The sequence below is a fragment of the Euprymna scolopes genome, chromosome 33 (assembly GCF_053919585.1).
Source record: "Euprymna scolopes isolate OS-2025 chromosome 33, ASM5391958v1, whole genome shotgun sequence".
NCBI lineage: Eukaryota > Metazoa > Mollusca > Cephalopoda > Sepiida > Sepiolidae > Euprymna > Euprymna scolopes.
The window spans coordinates 65,045,846-65,064,739 of record NC_136514.1 but is presented as its reverse complement, the minus strand read 5'-3'; the positions used below and the strand labels follow the sequence as shown (position 1 = coordinate 65,064,739).

The 18,894-nt window shown below is 31.9% G+C and overlaps 1 protein-coding gene across 6 annotated transcripts in view; it reads left to right on the top strand.

The window, feature by feature from the left end:
- The window catches only part of LOC145258276 (stress-activated protein kinase JNK-like), a 432,258-nt gene that overhangs the window by 138,052 nt on the left and 275,312 nt on the right, over positions 1–18,894 (top strand). The window contains exon 1 of one of the 6 annotated variants that reach the window (XM_080116277.1): positions 8,898–9,317. The exons of 4 other annotated variants lie outside the window; for them this stretch is intronic. In XM_080116277.1, coding sequence (XP_079972403.1) covers positions 9,313–9,317 — 5 coding nt within the window. In that variant the 5' untranslated portion in view covers positions 8,898–9,312. Of the gene's footprint in view, positions 1–8,897; positions 9,318–18,894 lie in introns of those variants that run through there. One more of the 6 variants, XR_013864085.1, reaches the window with a different exon arrangement.

The following is an 18,894-nucleotide window of genomic DNA, read 5'->3' as shown; positions in this document are numbered from 1 at the left end:
GTGTAAAAAAGATGGCCGCCAGAGATTAGAATGCATTATACAACTTTTTATATCTTGATAACTACTTATTTCTGCAAAATTTCAATGCGATTTCCGTATTCAGAATAGTCAAAAACCTACAATTTATTCAATTGTAACGTTCAAGTACAGAATAGGTACAAAAGCCCCTCTTCTCCCCATGTTAAGAATGGCTTTTTAAATAATAACGTTATTATTTCAGCACGGATCAAATAAGTGCACGAGTACCCAATTTCTTTAATAAAGAAAAAGCATTCATATTTTCTTATATAAAAACAACTTCTGTAAAAAAGAAAAAAAGAAAAACGTGTACTTTCAATTTTTGTTAAAAAGGTTTTCTTAAAAAAACAAAAAAATATGATAAAAAAAGCAAGCAACAAAACATTAATCGGTATTCATGCAGAGAGTGATCCGTGCTGAAATAATGTTATTATTTAAAAAGCCATTCTTAACATGGGGGGGGTTGTACCTATTCTGTACCTTACAATTGAATAAAAAATATATCATAAAAACTTTAATTAAACGTGGAAATATGATTTAAAAATTAGCGTGGACCACTCTCTGCATTACCACCGAAAGTACAGAATAGTTAGAAAACATCCTCCCTCCCCATGTTAAGAATGGCTTTCTAAATAATGTTAATGATTCAGTACTGTTCCTTGTCTGCTTAAGTTTAACTTTTGTTTATTAAATTGTTAGGTGAAAGTTCAGAATAGTTACAAAACACCCCTATTCCCATGTTAAGAATAGCTTTCTAAATAATAATGTCATTATTTCAGCAGGGTAGCTTCTCTGCATAAGTACCATGTTTTGTTTTTAAATTGTTAGGTAAACGGACAGAATAGTTACAAAATACTGTCTCCATGTTAAGAATGTCTTTCTAAATAACATTATTTCAGCACGGTATTTTCTATGCATACGTACTATCTATTTTTGTTTATTAAATTGTTAGGTGAAAATATAGAATTGATGCAAAACTCCCCCCCCCATGTTAAGAATAGCTTTCTAAATAACGGTATTATTTCAGCACAGTACCTTCCCTGCATAAGTGCTATCTTTTGTTTATTAAATTGTTAGGTGAAAGTATAAAATAGTTACAGAACACCCTCCCTTTCCCATGCTAAGAATGGCTTTCTTAATAGCATTATTTCAGCATGGTACCTTCTCTGCATAAGTACGATCTTTTGTTTATTAAATTGTTAGGTGAAAGTATAGAATAGTTACAAAACGCCCCCCCCCCATGTTAAGAATGGCTTTCTAAATAATGTTATTATTTTAGCACGGTACTTTCTCTGCATAAGTACCATGTTTTGTTTATTAAATTGTTAGGTGAAAATACGGTACTCATGCAGAGAGTGATCCGTGCTGAAATAATAACATTATTATTTAAAAAGCCATTCTTTACATGGGGAGGGAGGGTGTTTTGTACCTAATCTGTATTTTAACCTTACAATTGAATAAAAAAAACATAATAAAACTTTAATCAAATGTGGAAATACAATTTAAAAAATAGCGCGGACCACTCTCTGCATTAGCACCAAATATTATTTAAGCACGTCATCAATCCGTAAAATTTCTTCGAAAAAAACCTGTACTTTTACCAAACAATTTATAGTGTTAATAATAAAAAAAGTTCATATTTTCTTATATCGAAAAATAAAAAAACAAAAAACAAAAAAACGACTTCGACTCAAAAAGCAAGCGACAAACTTTTTTTTTCACCTGATATTATAAAGAAAAAAATATTTAAATTAAAAAATTTGGAAGATAAACAAATGAATTATGTTTTTTTTTTTTTGTTTTTTTTCACTTATCAAGTAAACAGAAAATGAAATCTTCTAATTCGTTTCGTCAAATCGTGGTGTGTGAAATGAATCGAACCTGAAGTTCAGTTCTATCAACAAAACAGGTTCGCACTAACGGCTTACGAAAAATATATTTATTTTATTTAATATTTTAATAATTGGCGATGTAAATTTATTTTAATAACATAGAAACATCCCTCGACTCTAAGGATGGGTTGTCTGAAAATTTCAAATAAATTGGTAATGTAGAAATATGGTTGTATAAACTTTGAACGAACCAAGAATTACATTTTTATATATATATATAGATGTTGGGATTGTGATTTGCCAGTTATGCTAACATCTGTTTATCAAACTTGGCTTTAGGAGCAGCAAAGTGACAAGCAAATAATTTTGGTAGATGAAGTTGCCAAACACAATTGACCTTCCTTATAATGCTTTAACAAAAATGACATTATTTTGTTAAGAGGAATATCAAAGTGCGCCTTTACAATTGAATCAACAACAGAATCATATTGTCATACATTTTTACTTTTTAATTGTGATTGTTTTCTCTTTCACTCGAGACAAGATTTTTCTTGTGATTTGATTTTAGTGTCAATACTATGAAAGCAAAATATGCAAAATAGCAAATTATCTTCTTCATAAAAATTGTCAGAAAATTGATCTACTACTTGAGGACAAATTTTAGATTATGGGGCCATAATGTTCTTTTCTTTTTAAAGAGAAGTAAAAACAAAGTATGTATTCTGTTCCCTGTCAGAAGAGGAGAAAACTCTTCTCTACAGGGCAATTTTTATTACCCCCTCCCATTAAAAACTCATGCTTTATCTTTGCCCCATAAGTAAATAGGAACAGTGAGTTTCACTTAGCCGTTGCTGTTAGGAGAAAAATATTTTTCTGTATTTCTAAATTGCATTTACTTTTCTCACATTAAACAATGTTATAATTTTTTTAAATAAAAACAAAACTTGTTGGTTTGTTCTTCGTCTCTCTCTTCTCATCCAATTCTTAAATCGTCTGTATTCCCGTTTCCACTGAACCAGAGCCATCTAGAATTACGTAATTTACAGTTCCTGTAACCACAACTGGGCTTGACTTATATGTGGTACAAAAAAGTTTTAAATATTTAAAAATTAGATTACCAACATTATTTCTGAAAATCAATGACCAACCCAATTGTTTGTTTGTATATACAGGGTGGTCGCTAGAAAAGCGGGAAATTTGAAGGTAAGCTTAGATCATGAATCAAATGCGTTATTGCTATTTTTTCATTGGTGCCGTGTGAGTGTTGTAAAAATAAATCGTTGTTTGATGCTGCAGTGAAGTGCATGGACGACATTTTGAGTATCTATGAGCATAATATAACATTTGTCTTTGAAAAACTTTGTAAAAATTATTCTTTGTTTGACACACATATATATAAATTTATATATACATATATGAATCGAGAGAATGCTGTAGAATATACTCAAGCTCTTCTTTTTTCATAGGGATTAAAAATACAACATTAATGCGTTTTAGAACTTTTCATTGACATAATTTTTTTTGGTTGAGCATTATTTAGATTATTCTGTATGCTATTATTATCTTGAGTACGTTTCGGCCGTTTTTAGGTTATTTTGTCAAACTTTGAAATCTGCGTGTCAAACTTTTTTTGTCTCTAAAAGTCTATTTTATTTGGAAAAAGAGAGAGAGAGAGAGGGGAGGAGAAAAATTGTATTTATTTTTAAAAAAGAGGGAGGAAAGACTTGGAAAAAAGCAGTCATTTTCTTAATTTTTCACCCCTGATTCTTTCTCTCATTTCTCTTAATTTTGTGCAATGGATAATCATTTTATGAACAAAAATTTTACCTGAATTCTTTATTAATATATATTAAAATTATCCTCCAACATAAACAAGTTCTTGATGAGACATCCTCTTAAGTAATCCAATTTATCAAATTTCCTCTACTAATGATTATTACAATATTTTCCCAGTGACTATCGTATGCTTATTAACTCTTATCCTCGAGTGGCTTCTGGGACCTTGGTAAGTGGTGACTTTTTTGTAAAAAAAAAACCCAGAAAACCTTTGTATGATTTAATTCAATTTTATCAATATAATTGTAACAAATTCTTCTGAATAAATATTTGTTAACATTTTACAACAGAATAACATTGATCTTCCACTACTTAAATACATTTCTGGTATTTTATAAAAATCTTAATTTCCCATTTTCAAGCATTATTTTCCTTAATTAAATCAATTAAAAAGAGGTTTGAAAAACAGAATTAATGACATGATGAGAGATTTTATACCAACCAAGTTCGTGTTTCTTTTCTAAAAGGTGCTTAAGTTTTTATTTGACAGTTTAAATGCTTTTAATTTCCTTGCAAATTTCAAAGAGTCAAAAAAGTTTACCAGGTAATTAATTAAAGATTAAAATGACTGATTTGTTTACAAAGAAGTGGAATTGCATTCTAATTAATTTTGTAATTATTTTTTGAATAGGATTTGAAAATATTTGTTATATTTTATGCTAATCATTTTCATTTTAATAAAGATTTGATTAATAGTAAATAAAAAAGATAATACAGTTCTCATAGTTATAAGAAATAAGGCACATAGACACATGAAGTTGTCTTAAATTTTATTCATATAGAGATTTACTGGATTTACTCTTGCAAATAGTTCAATACTTGTTCATAATATAAAGGTCTGAATAAAAGAATCTATCTGATTATTCATTTTTAGAAATCCATTGATCTCTCCCACTAACCTGACTTGTTTTGCAAGAAAAGCATAATTGTGATTTTTGTAGCCTTTCTTGTTTGCTTTTACTTGAATAATACTCTTAAAATATCTAAAATAATATTAGTAGTAGATGTATCGAACTAAAATCCTGCAATGTATAGCCTGGCTGTGCTTAAAATACTCTTAATGTGTTTCTTTATAAATAGCCAATATTGTTGGCAGATTAATGTGTATGACCAAACGAACCCATGCTACATATTTAATCAAATATGAAAGATGTAATTTCATGATAGTTCCAAACACTAATACATATAAAATTGATTTATTATTAAATTTGCTTAAATAATTCTAAGTTTATGAAAATAGTCCTTCTCAAAATATTTACTTGAGTTTCTTTGAAAGGTTGAAGTAATTTCAGCAAGTTTCAGTTTGGACTAGTATTTTCATTGATGTGCTGATTGAATGCACATAATACAATCAAGCACCTATCTAAGAAGTTTTGTCAGCCAGTCTATCACACTTAAGTTTAAAATAGCATTTTTATTGATCTAAACAGTGTGATGATGTATGGAAGCGAAATCTGGTCAGTGAGAGTTGAGGATATATGTTGCATGAAGAGAAATATGATTGTTACACTTTACAGTTGAGCTGGTATTCTTATCTTATTATTGGCTGATTTAGTCACTTCATCTGTTATGTAGAGTACAAGTTCACTTCTTTTATGTCTTTTTGAGCTGACCATTTAGAGGCAACATGTTTGCTAATCTCTCTCTATATATTTGTTTGTCTGCTTTTATTGTTCAGCACTACCAGACTAGTTTTGTGCTCAGTTGTTATCACCCATCTATACCAATTGTGTTCAATGTTGACTCTATACACATTAGTATGTCTGCCACGTATTAAGAATTAGCAATATGTGTTTAAACATTTGGTATATTTACTTTGAATGTAAATAAATTCACTAATATTGTTATAAGATGGTTCTTAGTTCGTTTAATGATACAAGAGAAAGAATTGTACATTTATAAAGAGAAAATATTGCATTTTGTTTACATTTAAATTTTATCAAGATAATCCCCCAAAAATGAGTTACGATAAAGGAAGAGAATTTCACCATATTTATCTGTTTTCACATGTTAAACTGGCTGGTTTGTAATACTTACTAGTATTTTTTAAATTTTATATTTATGTTTATTTTACATAAACTGTTCATTAAATCAGTGACTTTGTGCATAAGCATCCTCCTTCAGTTCCAATATGAATTCAAATCTCACACTAGACAAGATTTTTTTTTTGTTTTTTGCTATAGCATTCCAGCTATTTCCTAGCCAATGTCAATCATCATCACCTGAATGCATTTTTTTTTTTAATGGATGGAAACATCTTTTTTTAATTTCTTAAATTCTAATCCTTGCTATTATATTTCTAAACCATAAATGGAAATCACACCAATTCTAAAAAGCCAATTTCAATCATTTTGTAATAACGTTGTGGAGAGTTACAGCAATATACGCCCACGGTTGGCATGTGCCCTCTGTACAGAAGTATTGGTACTTGTACCTGGAAGCTGTCCAATACAAAAAATAATACAAAAATAAGAAGATAAATGCAAATTTAGGATCGGGGTTCAAGGCAAGAACATGGAAAAAAAAAAAACTTTTTTTCCATGGCAGTGACATTATCTTGTTCACCTGAGTTTGTCATCAATTGGGAAGAAGATGCAAACAAAAATCCAGCAGCTGCTTGGGTGAAGAAGCGAGCAAGTTGTGGAAGAGATCTCTTCTTGTCTTTTGCATCTAATAACTGTACAACATTTGAGCAGTTTTGATTCCAGAATAAAAAGATGTTTATTTCCAGTTTTGTAGTTGCTATCCCTAAATGCTTAATTGCAATTTCAACTCGTGAAATTTTAAAAGGTTTAACTTCAACCCAAGAATGCTTCTTCTTCCACTAACAATTGATACAATGAAAATAGGCTTATTTGGTCAGAAGCTCACATCTGGACTAGTTCCTAAAGCAAGAGATTTGCTCTGATTTTTTTGTCTTCTTGTCTCTGGTTTGTCTAAGTATCTTTTTGATTGCTTTTAAATATGTTAGTCTCCCAATCTTCGTCAGCTTATTTAAGAATGCAAAGATTTCTTAGTTGTCCTGGAGTGGGTATTTCTGCTATTTTTATATGTAAACATGCACACACAAATTTAGTTATGTACTCCTTTTACATTAAGCCTTTAATTTTTAGGGTCTTTTTTTTAAACATCTGTAGATGCTTTCTAACAATTTTCTCTCTCATTTTTTTTCTTATTGTTATTAGCGGAAATAAAGGGAAATAACTCTAAAAGAGTAGGATTGTTTCCCCTGGAGAGACAGAACGATAAGGGACTCACATTATTTACAATATCATTCTTCTAAAGTTACAATTTTTTCTATTCTTAATAGTTTCATGCTCATACGAAATGTTTTAGCTAATTCTCATAACCAGCACCAAATGACATCATTTTTATGAACAAAACACTTATTTAAATGAATCTTTTTCAATTTTTATTGCACTTCCTCACCCCTCAATTTTTCAAATAAATTTTTTTATAACTGTGCTCAGTAATGTCCATAATGGTGCCAGTTACTGCTGCTGCACTTTCTCTTCCTTGTTCTGCAAAGTATTGCTACAAATTGCTAATTTTTAGTTACTATTTTGAGTTGTACTATGTCCAGATCTATACTCGTTTCTTGCCAAATGACTTCGACTCATCCACTTGTAGATAAAGATATGTTGCCTTTCAGTTCATTGCTCTCATTTCCACCCTTTAAATCAATCAATAAGTTTTCTTTTTAAAATTCATTTCTCTTCAATTTCCTTTTCCTCTACCTCATGTGTACTTTCTCTTTCTATCACTCTATTTTGTCATTCTCTTTATCTCTTGTCTCTTTTGTTCTTGCTGGTCAATTGATGTCATTTTTCTCTCTTTTCATCTTTCGCTCTTTCTCTCTCTCTCTCTTTCTAATCTTTCATCTTTGCTCTCTTTTTTCATCTTTTGCTTACAGCTCTTTCTCTCTCACCCTTACTGACTCTCTCTCTCTCTCTCTTGCCTTCACTCTCTCCTTTCTTATTTTTTGCCTTCTTCCTCTTGTTCGCTTTTTATTTCTCCTTTTCGTCATTTGTCTTCTCTCTCTCATCTTTATTCTTTTCATCCTCTCTCATCTTTTGCTTTCTCTCTCTCTTTCTCTCTCTCTCTCATTATTTGCCTTTTCTCTCTCTTTCTCTTATCTTTTCCCTTTTTCCTCTCTTTCATATTTCACTCTTTTATTCTGTCTATTCTCTTACGCCTTGTCTGTTTTTCTCTTTTTTGCATTTGCATTCAGTCTCTCCTTTATATCTCTCTTTTCTGTTTCACTCTCTCTCTCTCTCTCTCTCTCTCTTCTCTTCCGTCATCACTCTCTATTTTACTCTTTCTCTCTTCCTTCATGTTCGTTTTCTCTCTTTTTATCTCTTCATCTACTCTATCTCTCTTTTTTCTCTTCTTGTCTGCTCTCTTTCCCTTCCTTTCGCATGTTCCCTCTCTCTCTTTCTCTCTTTTCATGTCTTCTTTCTCTTTCCCCTTTCTGTGTCCTCTTTCTTTCTCTCTCTTTCTCCTTTTTCATATCCTCTCTCTCTCTCTCTCTCCCTTTTCGTGTCCTCTTTCTCTTTTTCCCTTTTCATGCCCTCTTTTTCCCTTTTTGTGTCATCTCTCTCTCCCGTTTCATATCCTCTTTTTCCCCCTTTTCATGTCCTCTCTCTCTCTCTCTCTCTCTCTCTCTCTCTCTATATATATATATATATATATATATATATATATATTCTTGCCTGCTTTCTTTTTGCTGTCTGCACTCTCTGCCTCTCTTCCTTCTCATTTGTTCTCTTTCTCACACTCTTTTCTCATCCACACTCCCTCTCTCTTTCTCTTTTTCTTGTCTGTTATCTATTTCTCTCTTGTTATTCATTCTCTCTCTCTTATCACCCACTCTCTTTTTCCTTTTGTTCTCAATCACTTTCTCTTCTTTCTCGTTTACCCTCACTTTTTCCTTTTCTCATCTGTTCCCACTCTCCCTCCTTTCTAGTCCACTCTCTTTCTCCTTTCTCATTCGTTCTCTTTTCTCATTCTCATACATACAGTGAATGAAAAGAAAGAGAGTGAAAAAAACTGAGAGCAAATGAGAAAGAGACATCAAATAAAAGAGAGAGAGAAAGAGAAGAGAGAGCAAATAAGGAGCTTATTTGCTCTCTCTCTCTCTCTCTCTCTCTCTCTCTCTCTCTCTCTCTCTCTCTGCCTCTTTTTCATTTGCTATCACTTGACTCTCTTTTCATTCACTTTTCCATTCACTGTATTTATTTATGCTAAAACAAACGTTATCTTGATGAAATCCTTAGTATTTCGAGGGTACAATCAATACTACACATTCTAATTGTACTATTCTTCCTCTTTTATTCCCCCCGCCCCCATCACATCATTCTCCAGCCATTCTCTGTCAATACGAGACAACCGTTAGTATCAAACAGCAGCATTGCTTAATATTCAATAATAAGCGATGGCAACAGCAAGTAAATCTGAATGAAGTGCTGACCACCGGTTTATAATACTCTTCTTTTTTTATCAATATATGAATTTGGAGAAACACCAAAATTGAATGCAACTATAGCTTGGAACACACACATCGAAGGGAAATCTCTATAGTCAGGCTTGTGTGTAGATTTTGGTGAAACTAGGAATATTTACAATCATGAGGTAAGAACGTCATGCTTTCAATATCAAGAAAATCTCCTTGGATACTCAATTCATTTTCTCCATTTTATGAATGTTACTATTTGCTTCCAATAATTTAAACAAAAAAATAAATGAGGAAATTCACTTGATAAAATTTTATCTTTTTTTTTAATTTATTTTCAGATATATTTTTTAAGTTTTCAACAACTGAAATAAATGAATAAATTTTGCATGATAAAAATGTACTAAATTTTCTTAAAAAAAGAAATTGCAAGTTAATGTCAAGTTTATCTTATCTTTTAAATAGAGATTTTTTTAAATAATTTCAGATACATTTTCATGTAATTTAATTTTTTATTTTCATACTAACTTTTTATATTATATGAAATGAAATTTACATGCTTTCCACAAAAGATGAAATTAGATACAGTTCAATGTAAAGAATCTAGCCCTCACCCCCACCTCTCTGTCACTTGTAATTTTAGGATAACTTTACAATGTATAAAAATGTTACTTATCAATTATATATTCAATACACATTTCTTGTGGATTTATATATTTTATTTTTGTTGTTGTTATGGCTTATTATTAAAACCAATTGAACAGTTCATAGGCGTTGAATATGTTTTAACAAGTTTAATTAAATTCATCATAAAAACAATGAGAAGAGTCCATGGATTCATTCTTTCTTCCCTTTCTTTTGGAAACAGACTTCAGGCTATAATAACCTTCCTACCAGTCAAAGTCAATTTTGATAGAAATTCTTTGATTGTAGATTCGGATTCCCATTTATTCTTTTTCTTTTCTTTTTTTTTTTTTTTTTTTTTTTTTTGGTTGATTTTATAAATTTCATGTTCTTTCCCACTCCAAAATACTTTATAATCACGAATTAGTTTTTTTATTATTATTCATTTTTTATTTTTTTTTTGTAATAAAAGAAATATTTCAATTGAATTTAACTGCTTCAAAATTGTGTAAATTTAGAATTTTCTTTCTTTTTTAATGACTTTGAAACATTAAAAATCCATATTATTTGGAAAAATTTTAAATATTCTATTTAATAATTAATTCAAAATATTTCACTTTTAAAAATGTGTGTTTCTTTATTAAAAATAGATGTAATCTCTCCAGTCTTTTTTCATTTTTGTTTCACTTGCTTTTTAACTAAACCTTTTTTATTTGTTTTTTTTTCTTACAATTTTTTAAAGTTGATTATAATCAATCTTTTAATACATATGAATTTATTAAGAATTTTAAAGTCAGAACTAGCTATCTATTCAACAGTTTAAATATTTCCAAATACCTTTCAAATTTCAAAATGTCAGAATTAATTCTTGTATTTTTTGATTTCAATAAATATTAAGGGGGGGAAAAAAAGCTAAAGGTGAGAAACATCCAGTGATCACATAATTAATATAGAGATGAGATGCCATGAAAGCAACCTAATGGATACAAAACACCAAGACCAAATAGATATTAATTTATTATTCATTAAGATTTAAATCTGTTTTATTGTTCTCTGATATGAAAACAATTCATCATAGTTTTTACCTTTATAGAAAATAAGTAATGCATAAATTATTCTGCATAATTGAATATAATTTGATGCTAAAGAAACATTAAATATTACAAAATTAAAAAATTTAACGGTTTAAAGACCAAACAAGTGCAGAATCTCTTTCCATAAATAAACATATTCATTTATTAAAATTAAATTCAATATTTCGATTTATAACAAAATCTTCATCGGGAAAATGCAAGGATTTTTCTATTTTTTTTTTTTGGTACGTTAAAAAAAAAAAAGACTGTATTTCCTTATAAAGATTCTGTTATGAATCAAAATATCGAATTTAATTTTAATCAATAAATATGCTTATTTATTGACTGAGATTCTGCACTTGTTTGACTTTAAACTGTTAAATTTTTAAATTTTGAATTCCATATCGGCAATGCTTATTATAAACAGTAGACATTTTATTTTATTTTTATTTATTATGTTTAAAATTGGGTTTTTTTGTTCCGATTTTTGTTTTTTGTATGGGTACTTTTATTGATATTACACACATGAAACACCAAAATTGAATGCAGGTATTGCTTGGAACACACACATTGAAAGGAAATCTCTATAGTCAGTCTTGTGTAGATTTTGGTGAAACTAGGAATATTTACAATCATGAAGTAAGAACGTCATGCTTTCAATATCAAGAAAATCTCCTTTGAAGTAATCTTCTCCAACTGCAATGCACTTGTTGCACTGTTTCAACAACTTTTGGAAGGCTCGTGTAAGTCCTCTTGTGTGATTGTATCACTGACCCTCGTCACAGCCTCTTTCATCGCCTCAATTGTCTCATAATGGCAACCGTTTCCTTGATCTTGGGGAATAACTATAAGTCACAAGGAGCAAGGACTGGATTATAGGGATGGTGAGGAACTGCCTTGATGCTCATCTTTGTCAAATAATCTGTGACAAAGATGGAGAACCCTTATGACAAACTTTGCGCAAATCTTTCGCATCTTCAGTTCCTACACTGGCATCAAACTGTGCACTTTTTTATCTTTGGAGACACACTCCGGTCCTTATCCATGAAATTCTTTCTTATGTTCTGACTTCCTTACGCTTCCTACACCTCTCATCATCCCTTACAGACTCCCTGCCTTCCTTAAATCTCTTATGCAACTCAAAAACTGATGCTCGATTCATGCAAGATGGTCCAAAAGCAGTCTGAAGCATTCCATAAGTTTCTGTGGCATTTTTTCAAAGTTTAAAACAGAATTTTATTGCATATTGTTATCTTAAAGTGTTTTCACTTCCAGATTACATTTTTGAAATTCACCAGCTGTGATAAATCAGGCTTTAGTAGGGTGTATTACAATTCCTGCTTTCATTCTTCAATTAGCATCGCACACTTTTCCAGAGAATTCATTACCTTGCCCAAATATAAGCTTCTTTTTTGTTTTAATGTTCTTGTAATGTTAAATGTTTTGCATTGGTTTTAGTGTCTCAAATTGTAGCTTGAAAAAATGAATTTAAAAAGTTTTAAACTGTTAAAAAAAAAATGAAAGAAAGTTTAATTTTTTTATTTTATAAAAGAATCGTACAAAAACTTTTGTGGTATTTTCTGAAGAATCTCGGATTGAATTCAAATTATTGTTTCTTTTAAATAAAAATTAATTGTTCAATTCCAATTCGCAATGAAAAATAGAAATAAATTCGTAAAATGCTGATGGAAAAAAGCAGGAAGGTTTTGGTTTTATTTGCATATTTTAAATGTGAAAAATTGTCGATTAGAAACAAGAGCTTTCATCGCTTTGTTTTTATTTAATGACGCATGTGCAGATTTTTTTAAACCGGAAGCTGTAGACCGGATACATGGTTTCAACACCCAAGCAAGACGATTTGAGTTTTATGATATAATAGATGTGTGTGTATTAAATAAGTTCTAATCTATTGAAATCTATATACCTATAAAGTTGATTTTTTTTTTCTCACTCTTTTTCTATTTAAAAATTGTTAAAACAAACTTCTTTATATATTCAATCATGGATATGAAAGTGACTATATGAAGGTAAACTGATTTGAATATTCCTCATATGTTATTGTTATAACTCCTCTCTTCGGTTTTCATGCAAAAAGTAAATTTCAGTGTATGAGGATTATTTGATATTGGAGATATTTATAATATTTCTCATATGTTATATCTTCCCTCTTCCTTCCAAAAGAGGGGAGATATAACATATGTGAAATATTTGGAATCAAATCTCCCCTTGCTGTTATTTCAGATCATTTGAAACCATAGCAGCAAGTTTTAGTCTCCCCTTCATCAAGGCCAGAGGTTTGGAGGAAATATCAGATATTTTGTAATTCATATGCAAAACTAGGAAAACAAATGACTATGAAACTTTTTATGGCTGTAATAAAGTGCTAAAAATAGACTCTGGATGATGAATAATCCCCTTAATGTATGACTTTAAGGGCAAATGTTATATAGCTCATTACACAATTCAGGTCATTATCTTTCCAATGAGACTTCATTTGTTAAATTCTGATCAATAGTCACTGAGATTTGGAACATATAAAATTGGCAAAAAAAGATGGTATATATATATATATATATATATATATATATATATATATATATATACACATACATACATACATACATACATACATGAATATATTTGAATATTGAAATGCTCATATCTTTGGTTCTATGGGACGAAACTACATAAAAATTTGCAGGCTTTTTGAAGATTATAATGCTATTCTATGGTTAAAGTTTTATGAGAATTGGTAAAAACGAACCTATATTTTCAAACCAATAAAATATGCCCAAATTTGCCTACATTTGCAGGCCAGCTTCAGTTTTGCTGCTTCAGTTGTCTCCCCTGATCTCCTGATGATGATTTTGCTTTTTGCTGCTTCAGCTGTCTTCTCTAATCTCCATATATAATAAAATGACTGCAGAAATTCCCCTTTGGACCAAAGTATTGTAGCTTTGCAACACCAGATGCCACATATAAATTCAATAGATCTAGACTTATAGCAATTAGCTTTCGAACACCATTTTAGACACATTCAGTCGTGATAATAAAATACTACATTGCATTCTAAGGGGAACACCATTACAATCACAACATCTTTAGAGGAAGGGGTACCTACTTTTCCCTCTAAATATTTAGTCCTACCACCACAACCAGTCAACACCTGGAGAAAGTCTACATGTTCACGAGATTGTACACTTACACTGCCAATAACTGGATTATACACATGCATACCATAATCTTTCCCGTAGTAGAATAAAAAAAAAATAATAAAGTCTCCCTCTGGAAAGTTGGCTGCCTTTGATTGGTTGCCCGCTAATTCTCTTATTCCAGAATTAGATCATTATAAACAAACACTTCAAAAAATTTACAATATGGCGTCACTCTCTACAAATAAAAAATACAAACATAATAATCGCTCAAAAACACAAAATTAAATACTGGTAACCTTAAAATTATCATTGTTTCATAAGTACTGGCAACTTCTTTTTAACAATTCAGCATGTTATATATATATATATATATATATATATATATATATATAGTCTTTCAAAACAAACTCTATAATTGCACAAACATGTATCTTCTAGATCCTTCTTTTTTTCTTTCTTTGTGATCGTCGTCAAGATGTAAACAACATATGGAAATAGTGATTTGTAACTATTGCATACTTATGCCCAACAAATTATTAACAGATGCTGAAAAGCTTAAATTTAACTGGAATATATTTTTGAAGATTATTGGTGGATTCTGAGAATACGTTTTAGCATAATAAAAACACTTCTCTACATGAGGCAATAGTGCTAAAAAAATACAGACATAATAATCGCTCAAAAATAGAAAATTAAATACTGATAACCTTAAAATTATCCTAATGTTTCAAAAATAATGGTAACTTCTTTTTAACAATTCAGCATGTTGACTTATGTTAACATGTTGAATAAGTACATAAGTAAAAAAAATATTTACATAATTTCTTTTAACAATCAACAATCGCACAAACATATAACATTATAACAACTTCTAAACATGATGCAATGCTACTAAAAAACCTAAACATTAAATACTAACCCTTAAAAATTTACTATGTTGAGCTCTAACAAAAGGTTTGAGAATTCTTTTACCATGCATTGCTAACGCTTCCCTTGCATAGACAGAACTATCATAATATATAAACAAACAGATGGAACACTCACAAAATACCAACACACTATTGCCCCACCCCCAAGCGACCCTGAAAAAAAAAAAAAACTTTTACGGGTACCAATATTTAATTTTCTGTTTTTGAGCAATTATCTAACCTTTAATGATGTAAGATTTTTTTAGGAAAGGGGGCATTTTCTATTCCTATTAATGATTTGATTTAATTTTATATTTTGAACCAATTACCTAGGCTTTATCATGTTGACGCTTTCTTTTTAGAACTGAATATACTTACAAATGAGTTAAAATACCAAAATATTATGCAGGTAGGTTTTATATTAAATTTTATTGGCTAAGGAAACACTTATTTGTTATATATTTGTTTTTTGGGTTTTTTTTAACCATTTTATTTTTTGTGGAGTGTTTAATTTAATTTTCTTTTTTTATTTAATTTTCATCCCAAACAAGGCACAGTACCACTTTGAAGTAGGGGGCTACTATCGGGGACATAATTTGTGGGGGCATTATGAAGGGAGATGAGTAGCAAGATGTTTGTTCACATTACACTTGAACTTCTGCATATCAGTACAGTTGGAGAAGCAGAATCCCGGAAGGGAGTTCCAAAAACTTGCAGTTCTGAAGAAGAAAGTACTGGAGTAAAAGGCCTAGGGATCTCTACTGTGAAGGGGTGGGACTTAGTTGCTTGTCGGGCTTGTCATGTCGAGGAGATACAAGTGTTTGCAGTTCATCAAAGCATTCACCATTAAAGTATTTGTAGAACAGGCAGAGGGATGCGACATCTCATCGATGGGAAAGAGGCTGAAGCTTAGATGACAGTTCAGGACCTATCAGGTTGGTGACTCTCTTTTGAACCCTGCCCAGGAGTGAGAGACAAGCAACAGATGCACCAGCCCAAATGTGACAACAGTACTCCATACATGGGCGAATGGTGGCCTTATAGAGGTGCAGGATACCTTCTGATGCAAGTAATTTTCTAGCACGGTAGAGAGAGCCCACCTTCTTTGCAGCAGCTTTGGCAATGCTCTCAATGTATCTATTCCAGTTCATATTCCCTGTAAACGTTAGGCCGAGGAATTTAAAAAAAAGTACTTTCAGGCAATGTGTTCTTGGCCGTTGCTATTGGTGGTAGAGAAGGTTTCTTATAGTTAGTTATTGAAGGAAACAAGCTTAGTCTTGGAAGCATTAAATGTGACCATCCATTTTTGTCCCCATTTCACTACAGATTGGAGGTCATCCTCTAGTGTTTCTCGCATTTCCTTAGATATGTGTTCATTTGTTTTCCCCTCATGCCAGTTATAGAGAGTGGTGTCATCGGCAAATATACTCATCTCTGAAACAATTTTATCAGGGAGGTCATTTATGAATATCAGGAATAATAAAGATCCAAGGATAGACCCCTGAGGTACTCCCGTATTTATATCATATTGTTTAGATGTACGACCATCGAGGACAACTTGGATTTTTCTCTTACTTAAGAAGGATTTAATTACATTATGTATTCTTCCAGTGATACCATATGATCTAATTTTCCTTAGAAAACCATCGTGCCATACCTTGTCAAAAGCCTTAGATATATCAAGGGCTATCACTCTATCCTCCCTTGTTTTGTCCAGTGAACGGTATATACGTTCAGAGACTACAGTTAAGATATCTGCTGTTGAACGGGCTTGCCTAAATCCATATTGTTTGTCGGTCAGGAGTTTAGCAGCTGTTAGGTGTTGGACTAGAGCTTGATTAACTAAGGACTCAAATATTTTGGCAAAAAGCGGGAGGAGGCTAATAAGCGGTAATTTAGTGGGTCAGTTCTTTCACCAGAATTCTTGAAGACTGGTACCACACAAGCAGTTTTTCAGCAGTCGGGAAAGCAAGATTCGTTAAGGCATTTATTGTAAAGTTTGGAGAGAACTGGAGCAACCTCAGCGGAGCATTTTTTTAATAGCACAGCCTGGATGAGATCTGGTCCACATGCTTTTGAGCTGTCTAGGTTTTTTATGATATGATGTACCTGAGTAGGGGTGATTTTCAAATCATCTACTGTGGCGTCTGCAAAGGAAAGTTGGGGAAGGAGTTGTGTGCCGGGTCCAGTGTGGAGTTTGAGGCAAACCGACTCGCAAGCAGATTAGCCTTGTCGGTTGCCGTGCAGGCAACCTCATGATTGTTTGATAGTGGGGAAATCATTGACTGCCCATTATTTACTACACTGTTGTAGAGTTTCCAAAAATCACGTGTTCCTAATTTCTGTGCTTCGATGCGTTCTCTGGTAGTTTCAGTGTAATCTGTCTTAGCTGTCGCTATTACTCTCTTACAATTATTTCTAGCTTCTATATACTTCTGTCTGTTTGAACTGGACATGTCGATTGAATCTGTGGAACGCATGCTGCCTTTGAGCAATGGCAGCTGCACAAGCAGAAGTAAACCATTGGGGAAAGTGGGGCTTGCTATAGAATTTCCGTGCGGGGAACATGTGCTTCAATTGCAGTTTTGAACCATTCAGTGGTCTCATCTGCACACTGTTCTGCTGGAAGAGAAAAGATAATTCGCCATGGAGCATCTCTGATGAGTTCCCTGATGGCTTCCCAGTCAGCCTTTTTGTAATACCTCATTGTTTTGAGTAGTGGGTCTTCAGTTTTAGGGCGAGAATTTAGGGTGATTTCTACCATTATCACAGCGTGATCAGCATTCCCGAATGGGCATTTGTTGTACAATCATCGGGAACTGTTATCAGAAAGAAATCTAGACGCAAAGCATGTTGATCTTGCTCGTCTGAGAAACGTGTCCGAAATGTAACCGTCTGAGATAGGGAATGGGATATAGAAAAGCTATGTGTTGTGTTAGCAGCTACGTCTGTGTAATTAGAGAATTCAAGCCAGTTACTGTGGTGGACATTGAAGTCACCAAATACATGTACTTGAGCGCTAGTATCGAGGGAGAGTGCTATATCTATGCTGTCAGAGACTTTATTTATTAGGGTATAGTCCTGGGTTGAGGGGAGCGGTAGAGAAAATACAAGTAGCTAGCTAACATTATGTTGCATATTTAGTCTGAACTACATAAAGGCCTGGTCGTCTGATTCTAGTTTTATTTCTCTAGTCAGAGGGGAGGGTGTTACGAATATAGACTCCAAGCCCATGCATATGTCTGTCCAAGTTCTTGCGGCAGCGTGGGAGATAAGCAGGCATGTTAAAGTGGTTAGAGGGAATGGAGGAGTGAAGATTAGTTTCACTTAATGCTAAGATATCCGGGGTGTTTACAAGGAGAAATGATCCTCAAGGGAGGAGGCAAGTTGGTTTTCTTTGAGTTTGGTTCTAGTTTAAAGGTAACTTTTGCTTGAGCTGTCATTTCATTTTATTTAAAAGTTTCAGTTAGGGTGAGTGAGTGAATGAGTGAGTAAGGGGTGCTGGACAAGTGGTTGTGCAAAATATCAGACATGCAATACAAGTAGACCAAACCTTTTCTAACTGATAATCGAGACTTCAGAGACGTTATCTTTGATTTTTTTTTTTTTTTTTCTCATACATGAATGTTACCATGCTGGAATTATAGTGGTATTATTTAGAAAACCCATTAGGGTGTTTTGTAATTATTCTATACCTAAAAATTTTTTTAAAATACCTAACAAGTTAAAAAAAAAAAAAAAAAAAAAAAAGATGACGTAAAACTTGAATTTATTTTAATACTATTTATGGAAAATTTGACCCCCCCCCCTCCTAACCTCAAAAAAGGAAGAGGAAGATTGAACAACAAATAGAAACAGCTAGGAGTACTTTTTCCTTCTTGGTTTTAATGTTGACAATGAATGCCCTAAAAATTGACCAGTAAGAAAGTGTCTTAGAGCTACTTTTATAAAAAAAAAATGCTTGCAGTATACTGAGAAGAAAAATGATGGCCGACT